The 13,573-nt window shown below is 34.7% G+C and overlaps 1 protein-coding gene across 1 annotated transcript in view; it reads left to right on the top strand.

Moving 5' to 3' along the window:
- Window positions 1-40: 40 nt before the first annotated feature.
- LOC113497421 (probable phospholipid-transporting ATPase IF) overlaps window positions 41-13,573 on the top strand; it is a 25,647-nt gene continuing 12,114 nt past the window's right edge. Inside the window, exons 1-4 of the mRNA XM_026876972.1 lie at window positions 41-316; window positions 6,130-6,328; window positions 9,739-9,864; window positions 12,667-12,888. Coding sequence (XP_026732773.1) covers window positions 224-316; window positions 6,130-6,328; window positions 9,739-9,864; window positions 12,667-12,888 — 640 coding nt within the window. The 5' untranslated portion in view covers window positions 41-223. The remainder of the gene's footprint in view (window positions 317-6,129; window positions 6,329-9,738; window positions 9,865-12,666; window positions 12,889-13,573) is intronic.

The raw sequence follows: 13,573 nt of genomic DNA, 5'->3' as shown, positions 1-13,573 counted from the left end.
TAGGCAGAGGCAACATCTGTTCAGTTGTATACAAACTTTGAAGGTCTAGGGCCAACGTCACATTTCGGGCGGTATCATGTCGTCAAACTTTTATTGATATCGTATTGAACACGATAAGATAGTTTTCGCTATCAGCTTAGCCGACAATCCATTGTTGTATTTGAGTTTCAGTGTACACGGTCACACGAGTGTGTTCGTTTAAAATGTGCGTCTAGTGATTAAAATGAGACAGTGTGGTGTATCTATTTACAATTTGACACGGCGGTTGTGCGAGTGCCTTAGGTCGTGTGTCACGTTCATCTGCTGTTGCTGCAATGTAAGTTCGAGAATTCGAGTGAATAATTCAGAAACGTATTATTGTTGAGCGGAAGTCGATAACCAATCGTGTGGCGTCGTATTCTTTACTTGACCAATCAGAGAGCGGTTTGTTGTTTTCATGAATTTTATGTTAAGGGATGAGGGACACGGACCCGTAATTCCTCGCACGTGTTAATTATTAAGGATAATTAAAAGTGCACAGTCATTAAAAAAATAGTGCATTAAATACATGTAATGATGCTTATCTGTTTGAGAGTGATTAGAGTAGTAATTACAAACGATGTTTATATTACGTAGCTGTTGATAAACAGACAGTAGACAAGTAAATAAATGTTTAAAAATTATGTTTTCATTGTTTTCCGATACATAGAGGATTGGCACTTAAATAAACACTCCTTGCATATTCTACGTTTGCAATTAAATCTCTTTTCTCATTTCATTTACCACATATTTTAAATTGCCCGTTATCAAGACACGTACAGATATGTATTTCTTCACAATCAAGCGCTAATAAACTGGTCTTATAATATTTCGACAGTCATGGTACGTGTATCCATAGCATGCATATTCATGGTTTTTTTAATTGTATTCTAAGTTGATAGAGTAAATAATAGTACCCACATTCGAAGAAGGCCAAATGAAACGTCCTTAATTCTGATCTATGCAAATCCCCTATCACTGGGTTTACCGGTTAAACAACTTTTTTTCAATAATAACGGATGCTTTGCTTCTAACTTCTATAGCTGCAACAGTGTGAATGTCTTTTATGTCTTCAATGAGGTCCTATATATAGTTCGCCTTTTGTTAGAGCCGCGTAGTACCATAGGCCTACTGTCCAATTGAGATTTTGCTAAACATCCGGATTGTAATTTGATTTTAATTCTGATTACAAACACATTGATATAAAACGTTCGATACTAACTACAGTAATTACCTAATAATATTTTATCATCGGCACCTAATGTATCTGCATTATCAACTGCTGAGGCACGTGAGTAGAATGCTGACTCTTCATATTTATTTATTTTATTGAATGGAATTATGACGCTTATAATGAAAATATTTCCTCAATTTATTACGATGAATTTAGACCAGTAGATGGAGTTTATTCTCTATGATAAATCATTAATTTAAATTATACAATGTACTTGTTACTGCTCAGTCCTGAAAAGATCTAATGACCAGTGTTGCGCGGTTACCACGCCAAATCCGCTCCACGTGTCGTGTTGCTTATTCGATCCCCTCGACCTACACAAACATTTCCTTGTTCCACCAATGCTTCTGAGTCTGGATGTCATTGTGCATGTGAAACCACCCGAAGTAAGATTAAAATTGCATTATTCGGGACACGTTAAAGAAAAAAACACCAATGTCAATGGTGTTCAAAAAATCTCAAAGACGGATAAAAGTCAAATTAACCAACGTTGATGATATTGATCGTTATAAGATTAGTTAATGCTTATCACAAGCGTCTAATTTACAAGATTGCGATTGTTGATGTCAAGTTTTAGAAGTTTTCTGATAAGAGTATGGGATATTGACATGCCGGAAAGATTAGCAGATTATGAAAGCGAATTCGCAAATAGCTTTTGTAATATCTGTAGTGGTAACATTATCAGACTAGAAAAAGAAAACTTAGTGACAAAGATATATTTTCCTTGTGCCTATATGCATTGACTTTTATATCCACCCTTATACCTTTAATAACGTTGGGCGATTTCACATATAACGTAAACTGACATTTTACAGCTTCAAGCTTTAACCTATAGGTATATTATTTCTTCGACTCTTAACATTCAAAATAATCCTATCCCCTGCTGAGTGTAAGTAATGTATGACCTCTAAAGCTTTTCTACGGAGAAAGCAGCCACTTTTTATCAAAATATAGAGCATATTTTTACTTCCTTGCTCCAAAATTAGTAATAACATTATTCTAATACCAATGCTAATATGAAAGTATCGACCCTGATAATCCTCATTCAATGTCGCGGGAAGCGCTAATTTACTGCCAGTTGCTCACCTTCTCACGATTACCTGCAGCAGTGCGGTGTACCGGCGATCCTGACATTGGCTAGAGTCGTCCAATAACACTTCAATAGCGGACAGTAACATGACGCGCCCACATAATGGCTTTCATTAAAACTTAGTTCCGAAGTTAGTTTATCTGAACTCAATGTGACAAATGAAGGTAATATTTTTGTTTTTTTATTGTTTATATTCAAACATTATTTCGTGTTTTTTTTTCGGGTGTATCAATTTTGGATGACTAAGGATTTTGGTAACTTAGGATCGAGCGACAAAATAACAATTTCGGTCCTCGTGAACTTAAATGTTGTTAAATGAATATTTTCCGGTACAATTTATTGATAACGCTGTGTGAAAAGATATAAAAATAAAGACAGGCAACACGCACAGCTCGATTTCTGAGAAACAGTTCTTGAAATGTGCATATTTAACGTAATATACACGTGCCGTAAAATACTTACCTTAATCAGTTTTGAGTACCTAAGCGACTTCGTGTTTTTTTTCAATATTTTGTTTTCTGTCTTTGCAAATAAAAGCCATATCTGAATCGCCGTGGTAGCTAATTAGCTATTAGCAGTCGCTTTTGGGCTTCCCTTTAATAAAAACGTATCTAAAATATAAAATTAGCCATAAGCAATTGCGATAATCACTGTTTTATCATGTATTTATCACATTTAAGTATATTTCTGCAAATTTTAATCTCAGCACTCGTATCATCAACGTGATCTTTTTTCCTGCAATGAATTTAAATAGGAAGTGGTTTATCCTGGGTATACCGTCTATTAGGTACTATCCTCACTCCACTATGATTTCAGTACACTCACATTATACCGAACTTTCAATTCCCTAAGTATTTAGAGTCCACATATTCTACAATTCTTATTTTTTCAATTCTTGTATAACACAATTATGTGGTAAAAGACTTTTCTGCGGCATTTTTGTTGCTGAAACTGAAATAACAGTTATCGTATCTGGACCTGATAAGAACTAGTTTATGAAAATGATTCACTGACTATTTTTGATCATGATATAATTTTTCAAAGTTCGTTGGTGACTCTTCCTTATTCGCCAAGCTCAGATATAAATTTCACAATCACAAACTTTCGATCAAGTCATTGAGATAAAAGGGACCTGTCGAAAGTTGGTGTTAGGTTTTCTGAATTCTTCTTTCGTTAAAAATTGTTTTTTTTTGTTCCTTTAGCTTTTTTTATTGCTATGCAGGTATTCAGGTCCCCTACAGCCTACAAGTCTCTCTAAAGCCAACTAAATATGATAAGTAAACATGCCGCTTTCTCCTTAAAACTCCACGACTCATTTGGGTTATACGAAATTAATCCAATACGAATAAAATAGTTTGCCTGTATCGTTACTAGGTAAAACTATATTTCTTTAAGACTCCCCCAGTAAAAAAATCCCTGTGTCGCGGGGAATTCACAAACATTCAAGTCGCACCACAAAGGCACTCACACTCAGAACTCGCGTTGGCCGATCATACAAATGCTTGTCTTACGCGTGGATCGGTCCAGCAACACATCTCGGTGGGTTTGGCGTGATGCCCATTAGACTATGGTACCACTCGGCTATCCTTACAGGCAAATTGTAGTAGGTGGCTATGGTAGGAGAATTATAAGTTGTGAATGATGTGATATTTTTAGGGCAGTATTGTTTGCTGTTTATCAAATAAGTAGTTAAGCGTCTTTATCTTATTGTCGATATAAACATTATACACAATGGCAACATGTTTCTAATAATTTTTGCTTCTGTCAACGTATTTTGTTATCCGGTGTTTTGTTATGATATTTGAACACCGTCATATAATACAGCCTTTTCTGTATTATTATATTTGATAAGAAAAACTAATTTTGCTTACTTTTCGAATATTCAACATTGAAAGTATTTTCCGATACTCTGCTTGTGAAACTTTCTTTATAACTTGGACGGGGAAAACCCTAAATATTCAATTTATCTTGTTTTTATGGAACAATAGTTATTATAATCTTAGATATACAGATTTCGTCTAACTGTATTGAGTGCTGATTTGTTATTAATGCCATGATACAAATGGATGAAATTAAGCTTTTCAAATCACGGTTGGAAAGTGGAGGATTGTATAGAATCCACATATTTAAAATATAGAACACCTTTCATATATATAACAGTACTCTGTGTAGAACACTTATTCGTTCAACATCGACGACTTTGTCCAAAACAACCAGTATTAGGCACAGCTAAAATATACGACCAAAAAAGTCTTAGTGACCGATGTTACCTTTGTCAGAAAAGTAGTAATAAAGACAAAAACATTGCATAAAAAATATACTACACGATACGTATCGATCAGCTGTGTGTAGAAAAATGCGAAGACCTTGAATTCACACTTATTTTTTGCGCTTTATCCCACGGTGCTTATACCGTAATGAATATTTAACCATATTACGTCAACCAACTTGTGGCAAGCCCCCAACTGATACGGAACTTTGTAGTTTACTCCACCGTTGAAGTACGTAACGAGGTGTTCTAAGAAATCGACTTAAATTAAAAATGTATGTACTGGCTAGACTACTGTCTCTAGGTAACTGCGTGAAAATCCACATAATTACATTTTCCGACTTCCAAAACAAGCAAGGTGACTGATTGATTGTGAATTAGTTTGATTAAACAGCATAAGGCCACTCAAAATAGTATAAGGCCACGCCTTCTGCGATAAGAGGAGGATCCCGTATAAGGGTAAAGTTGTATGATGTTTAATTTCAGTATGTGAAATCCAGTAAATAAGATATATTTGTCATGTTTTAAATTTGTTGATCGATAAAAGGTAAAGCTACACTTGATGCGGTCGTTCCGTGGATGGGAGACTATCAATGCTATAACCAGTTATTTCGTGATTCGGAAGGCATGTTAGATTGTGGGCCCCAGCTGTTATTTATATTTTATACATACCTTTGACCTTTACGTTCTTCTGTTCTTGGTTGTGTCTTCATAATAACTATAGGTTTGGGTAACTTTAGGTGACGTGACAATATATAAAAACGATCCTTTACAAACTAATTACTAGTCGAACTATGTTGTGGAAACATGCCGTAATCATAACATACTACGCAAATACATGGGGGGAAAAGATAGCGGCACTTTGATAAGTATAACTAAATATCAAAATGATTGGAATTCGCTTAGTAACTCAGTTAAATATTATAAGCCTGGAAAAGGATAGTCTCGACAAATCGGCAAAGAAAAACATTTGAATATCATCATCAATTATTTAATGATTGATAGTAAAACGAAACTAATAGATAAGACTGCATTTCACAAATAAATGGGCCAAGTTTCTAATTATATCAAATTAGTTGAAGTTTTTAATTAAGTACGTACTTATTACAAAGTGGTCTAACTTTCTTGTCGGTCAAATGTAATAGCATGTACTTCATTTGATAAGCGTCAATTTTAGAGACTACTTATCAGATAAACCATATTAAAATAATGTTAGACAAAAGTTAAAAAATAATTTGCCGTAGAAATTTATGATCAAGTAAGAAGTTGCGGTGTTATTTGTCTTCCTTTACGTTTTTAGGCACAAACATTTCGAAAGCACATGAAAGTTAATTTGAATCTATCTGGATACAATCCTTTAAAATTTGTTTCTTTTTTGTTTTATTGCTTCCTCTATATACCAGAGGACTAATCACTACCTTAGAAATATTAATGTTTATAACAAAAAAAAACTACTCCCCCACTAAGGAATTTAATCCTTTAACAGACAGCCAGATTATCCCATCTATATTTTCCCAGGGCAACAAAGTATCAGCGATATCAGAGACGCGGCAGATTGAGGTGGGGACTACGATAGAAGGGGACAAGAAGAAACACAATAAGATCAAGACGTCGAAGTACACGATGCTCATGTTCATACCCAAGAACCTGACGGAGCAGTTCCGGAGAGTCGTCAACTTCTACTTCCTGATTGTCACCCTCATCTCTGTAGTTATAGGTGAGTCTGATTTCTTTAAAACTTTCTTTATTCTTATGCCATGCCTTGAATGTTGCATGCGATATCTTGATTTATGCAAAATTTCAAAAAGAGTGAAATAATGCGCTTTTTTCTGTTTTGGAATATAGACAAGAACTGGTCGGGCGTTCAATTGAATAACATTTGAAATTATGCTAATAAATACAAAAATTTTGAACGTGGATAAAAGTATTTGAGCTGTTCAGAAATTCCAACGTACGAAAGATAAAACAGTCACCAAACAATTAGAATAAATATCCAGCAAAATAAATAATGATCAGTAGGCATACGTATCTGTTCTATAAAACATCTGCGTGAGTAATGCAGTTCCTTACTCGGTAATTCTGGGAAATAAACAACCCTTTGATCAACTGTCACTTTGTCTATCATTAAGTATAATCAAATATACGACTAATAATACGATTATGTGACTAATACAATTGGACAGTCGTTATTTAAATTGCTGCAATTATGGCTTTAATTAAAAGCTACAATTATAATAACGAATAATAATATTGGACAGACAATGGTCGCATATTTCAGTCCATTTTAAGTTACGGGCGAAAAAACCTTTCTACTTCAATGTGTTATTACTCTGGTAGAGTTTTATGGTGAAAAAGTGCCAAAAGGGAAAGGAAATTATTTGCAGATCTGTTTCCGTCCCTACCAATGATGTGGACGCCACACCGTGATCGCAACAACTCTGATAAGAGTGAATTGTATTCAAATTATTATCACCATTTTGTATTAATGCATTTCTTTTTATCTGATGATGCAATCCGCCATGTTGAAAGTTAACAATGTGTCTTACGTTTTGGCTTCGACTGGTACTAAAATTATTAATATACTATCAAAAACAGTCCGTGTTTATTGCAATTTTTTTTTGCTGTTTGAAAGAGCTGCAATAAAAAGCATACTGAATTAGAAGGTAGCGACACTAATATGCGATCTGAATTATTAATAGTTGGTATCAGGAAAGTCGTGAGAAAGCATGCACCTTCACGATCCTCCACTTTTATTTTGATGATGGTTTTGAAACCCCTTTTTGTAGTCATAAATTATGTAGAAACATTATTACTCAACTGTAAGTGTTTTTGCAAGTGGGGTTTAGTAATGGGACTGGGAAATACCACTTCGAATTCAGAAGTCTAGCTATGCAACAACATTGTTAGAAGAACAAGGGGGGTGCGTAGTATATGGGTAAGGTACCATATAGGTGTAAATATACGTTTCCCACCAGTGCTAGGTTTTTGTACAATTCAATAAAAAGCACTCAACAGAGACTAATACTCGTGGATCCCCAAAAAGGAAGCAGCGTTGATCAAAAACAGTACAGATTGTGTTAAGTGACCGGTCGGGCCTAAATTATTATTTATTTATGTCTTTATTAGTTAATCAGAAGTTATTGAAATCTGTTTGAGCTCTTTCTATTGTTGAGCCCAAGCTATGTTGGTGAATGGTGTCGCTTTGCCATGCCATCAGATTTAGCTGATGCTAACTGCCTATCTGATCTTCTTCATTGGGGTAAATCTATAGTACACACAATAAAGTAACCGCGTTATCGGACGTTACACTGATGGTAAGGAATAAACCTGATAGACAAAATATTAAGATCCGTTTGGTTTTTTCTTATTCACAAGACCCTTCTACTCAATACGTCACTGATGTATTATCAACAGATATTCCAAACACATTTAGGTAATTAATACATCCATTATCTTTGACATCTCTATTACCGGTACGAATTTGATTGTTATCTTGTAATTATATTGTAATGTTGTAATTGTGTGACCGAATGTGAAATTAAACACATGCGCCGGAATATCAGCCTATTTCTACAAAACATTGTTAATTATGTAGTGTGACGAATATTGAACAATAACTTAATTCTATATTCATGTTACACGGAATGCGCTGCATTTCCACGAAAACGGGTGTTTTTATTTTATTTATTGACTAAAGTATCGCGGATGATCTACAGAAGAAGTTTTAGTGATAAAGAGTTTCACATTATGTATGAAGATTTGGCTTAATGAACGGGACAATATCCAATAAAAAACAGTTCTGATACAGATCAGATAACTGCAGGAGAACGAGATAAAAAGGATTTTAGGTACTGACAGAGCCTTCCAATCTTAATTGAAGATAAATAAACTAAACAACCCTATATCAAAAACGTCACAATTAGCGCATTACATATACATTACACACTTTTTTATCATTTATGATGTATATCATCGTCTGTTACATGAATGTAACTTCAATTCTTTACCACGAGTTACATTTTTAATTGAATGTGTCATTGATATAGGTATAATTACGTGTCGATAATGTAAAAGGCCAGTTTAACTGAAATGAAGCATCTGTGTACAGGAAAAATGTAATTATAGTACTTGATTATGCACGTATAACGTAGAAGAGGGTTTATATTCCCAAGAGAAATATTTTTTTCACAATTACGAGGACATCCATCGTCCTCCATCCATCATTTATGTAATAGCACAAAGTGTATTCTACTTGAAAAAAATACTACTTCAATGAACCTGAGTGGCTTTTGACCTCATTAATCAAAACAAAAAATTGTAGAGCTAGGTCCATGGAATTCTCTGGAACACCACCAGTACTGTCAGTTTAAGCAAGGAATTTTCCAAGTTAGTTTAGGCCATGTCCAACTTTTTTGGAGTCGGTGAAAGACAGTCGATTTAGACATCTAACAGAAATGAATATTGTGTTCATAATGACTGCATCATTTTCCAAGAAAAATAAAATTCTTATCGGAGGTTTTTCATTAATAGAAGTACTTATACGTTAATCAGGAGATGATGTCTATTGATACGTAATGAGTCCTACTTACTCAATACTTACTCATACAGGTAGATATTCAATATTATCTTATCCGATCAAATGCATCTCATATTGGCTAATCGCTATGATTTATCATAATAATAATTCATTATTTTATCATACTCCTATTAACGAAAAATAGGAAAAGTACTGTCATTATTTTTAATTGGATTTGATGCATTTTGCATATGAACAGTTAGGCTGTCAACAAAACTTTCAAGCTCAGAAAGGAAACGAAACTGCGGCTACTGGCTATAGATATCTTAAAACGATTGCAATGCATGTAAACCGCCTACTGTAATATTAAAGTCCAACAAAAACATAGTTTGTTTATATGCTTAATAGGGTAACATGACTGAACTATGAAGGATGCTGATACATAAACTCTCGATATTAAAACACAGTATTTTCACACTGGGCATAGTTTATGAATACTTAGATTTATGAACCTTATTTGAGTATAAAATACCAAGCCCGAAACCATACCCACTGATTGCTATTCAATATTTGAATTACCGCACTTTTATCAAAGCCTTTTTTTTCAACAGACAGTCCCGTATCCCCGTTCACGAGTATAGCACCCCTTAGTTTCATGGTGCTTGTGACTGCTATGAAGCAAGGGTACGAAGACTGGCTGCGACATCGAGCTGACAACAAGGTCAATAATCAAATAGGTAAGTTTACATTACTAATATTGCATTATTGTTTATAAAATGTGCCTGAATACAACTCGATCAGGAATTTAAATATTACTGTACCTACATCGAAATGAATAAAGTGCCGAACGGTTGAGGTCACCACGCCAAACCAACTATGTGCGCAGGTTTGATGCCCGCGTAGGAGAAGCGTTTGTGTGATCGAAGATTGCTGTCCTAGATCTGGGTACCTTAGTGCATATGACTTGAATGTTTTTGAAATTCCCCGCGACCCAAGGATTGTTCTCGTAAGACGGAGATTCGTTTTTTAACATACTAGAAAACTGTAAAAAAAGTAATGCTAAACAAATAAACAACAAACAAATAACAAGGGACATACAAATGTCTCGTTTGAAGAGACAGATTGAGGAAAAACTTTGGATTCCGTGTAAAATATCACCAAATGTAAATGATCCCCAATGTTATCGTACAGTTGATGTAACCATACTGTGATAAGTTATCTGCATTCTTACACCTGATAGTTTTAACCTGAAATTCAAGTTGATATAACTTTTGATAGTTTTGATACGTTAAATAACTCTATTCAAATCGATTTGTCTGTAAGTAGACGACTGGTTGTAAGGTTATAAACTCTTTACATGTAAACAATCTCAATTGATATTAATTTGGTGGCCTGAAAACCTACAAATCTAATAGGTATTCATGAAATTAATTTAATATTATATTTTAATTTATGTTGCCAGCGTCCACTACGCATCGAAAAAGTAGCCACGGGATTTTAAATTCGGGATAAAACTATGTATGTATGTGTTAATCCAGTTCATGAACTATCGGTGTATCAAATTACGTCCAAATCCGTTCAGTTGTTTTTGCGTGAAAAAGTAACTATCACTCATACAAAGTTACAAACCTTCGCATAAATATAAGTAAAGTAGGATGTTGTTACAACACAATGTTTAAAATCCGTTTATTAATAGCATTATCCGGTGTAGCAACGTAACTGGATCTATGCAAAAAGTTAACACGTTTCTATAAGCTAATGTATTACCTCAGCAATAAAAGTCATATGTAGCACATGAGTAGGTACTTATACTCTATGGCTACGTATGCAAAACCTTGAACAATGTCAGTTATCTGTTTATGATTCGTCTATTCTATCAGTACTCCATAGGTAGGGATTTCCGCAAGGCAAATATTCAGGGCGTTGCTGACAAAGTTTGACTCAGTACTTGTAATACTTCCACCTATTTTATTAGTAGGTAGTTATACACGGTGATTTTTTAGTCGTCTCACAAAAGCAGCCCAGTTCATGTATCCGACGTAAAATACCCCTAGGCGCGATTATTATTTTTTTATCATCAACTAAGATAATAGGTACGAAGAAAAATGAAACAAGAGAAATCTGTAACATACTCTTAAAATTGATAAAAACGCTGCCGCCCGCGCCCCTCACCGTTGTTACAAGGCTCGGACCGCACTCGCAACAGAGCTGTATTTCTAAAACTACGAATTACTTCATAATATTGAATAAAAATTACATTTTTAATTTATTCAAATCTCATAAATACCAATTTTCTTATCATGAACGTGTTCTAGTCATTGGATACATGAACTGGGCTGCTTCTGTAAGACGACAAAAAAATCACGGTGTATTTCAGTCTGTTGACCCGTTATGTCTTGAACAGAAGAGATGGATTTGAAGTAGGTAATCTTCATATCGTAAATGATATAAGATCGATTATTTCAGTTTTGCCGAGTGGTGACTAATGTTGCTGTAAATTTTCAAGTTGCTGTGCAACTCAGCAGATATGCAGTTGTGATGTAATTCAGTTATACTGTTTATGTAGAAGTACTAGATAGCCTACATTCTTAACAATGACTTTACCGTTGACTGGCATAAGAAGATGACGTGGAGAACAAAGGGATGCCTAGCAATGGGATTTTCTAGACTTAATATAAAACGAATAACAAATGAATGTGAAGCGTTTCGATTTAAGCACTTTTAGGTAAAAATTAAAGGACGCATAGTTCTGCCTTCTGAAGTAACATGATTTAAAAAACATGGTGTCTTTTCCGCAACAAAAGAGATGGCGAAGCCCCCATAGTTTAATAGAGAAGTTTAAAAAGATATCTTTGCATCCCCCAGTTCTTTGCATAAGATTACAATAAATTAAAAGTCTGACAATATCCGCTTTCTCCTCCGAGGAAGTGGGTTTCCATGAGAATTCGTTCGCCTTACCAAAACGCAGTACGTACGTTTTCAGCCAATACAGGCAAAAATGTATAAGGCTTAATAATAGTAGAACTTCCTTTGTCCTCAAATTCAATTGGAAGCAGGGCAGGAAGATAAATAATAAGTACATATACATTTACGTGTATAAGACGTTCAGGTGTTGCCTTTTACTGATAGATGAGGTTTGATATCTTATCAAACTTAATCCAGTGTAATATAGCAAAGCTACTGATAATTTTTTCACAAAGAGCTTATCAGGACTGTAAAGACCTAGTCATTTTGAGATTAATAAAGAAAAAAGGTGATTTGTCTTGATCACTAGCCTCCAATCTGGTTTTGAATTAAAGGATTATGATTTTTATCAAAAAAATCACGTTGGGTGAAGATTTTTAGACCAAACCATCCTATGTTTGTTCACACTAAGCAATCAATGTTACTAAATTATGCTTGTTAAATTTCCTAATGACCAGGGGATATGCTGAGTCTTATATCTAATGAATCCTCAGTCTTCAGGTCCCATTCCGTTATAGCCAATCACTCACTACCACACTCTTGTTCAATAATAACTTGAACTTTTTGTTGAACAGTGGAAATAGTCCACAAAGGGGTTATTAAGGAGGTCCGCAACTCTTCAATCGCACCGGGCACGCTGGTCCGGGTGCGTCGGGGGAAAGAGGTGCCAGCAGACCTGGTGCTCCTCTGTTCAGCTGGCGAAAAGGGCAAGTGCTACGTCACGACCGCCAACCTCGATGGGGAAACCAATCTGAAGACCCTGAGGGTGCCAGCGCCGCTAGTCGGCTACACGCCAGGTATTTAAGAAGACATTGTGCCTGTGATAGTGTACTTCATGTGCTGTGTTCATTGTTCGCTTTTGTATTATAACTGTTTGTGATGTGGAGTCGGTTGATGTACAGTGCTACCATATAAGTGTTCTTAGATTTAAGTATTAAAGTTTGAGCTTATTTGTCACGAGCTACGTAAATATGATGAGTCATGTGTGTAATGATGATAGAAATCATAAAAAATATAATTTATTGTGGCAAATATAGAAGTAACCCTACAGTAGAGGAATTAGAGTAAAATAAATTTTAATTTGGCCGCTTTTCAGGCACTTTTCAAACGGAAGAGGATACAATTTATTAAATAGGATCCTTTTTTAATACTTAGATGATATTAATAGGTACTTCTTTATATTTTTTTTCTGAAGGTTTAAGTTAAAAGTGAAAGTGTTGTCTACACATTCACTTTGTGTTTTACCCTTAAACATAAATAAACTGTAAGACAGTTATGTTTAAAAATATCTTTTTAATCTTGACAAGAACATGACAATACAATTCAAGATTCTTATCTAATACAGATATTAGCACTAAGCCTTTTTACCTTAAACGTTCGTGTACATAAGCCAATGTGCTATGCTAATGATGATCTTATAATTGGTCACTTTGTATTTTGTATTCATATGAATAAATATTTGTGACTAACTCCGCTAATGGA

Source organism: Trichoplusia ni, chromosome 9 (genome assembly GCF_003590095.1).
Source record: "Trichoplusia ni isolate ovarian cell line Hi5 chromosome 9, tn1, whole genome shotgun sequence".
NCBI lineage: Eukaryota > Metazoa > Arthropoda > Insecta > Lepidoptera > Noctuidae > Trichoplusia > Trichoplusia ni.
Note: the sequence above shows the minus strand (reverse complement) of the source record. Positions and strands in the feature narration are given on the sequence as shown.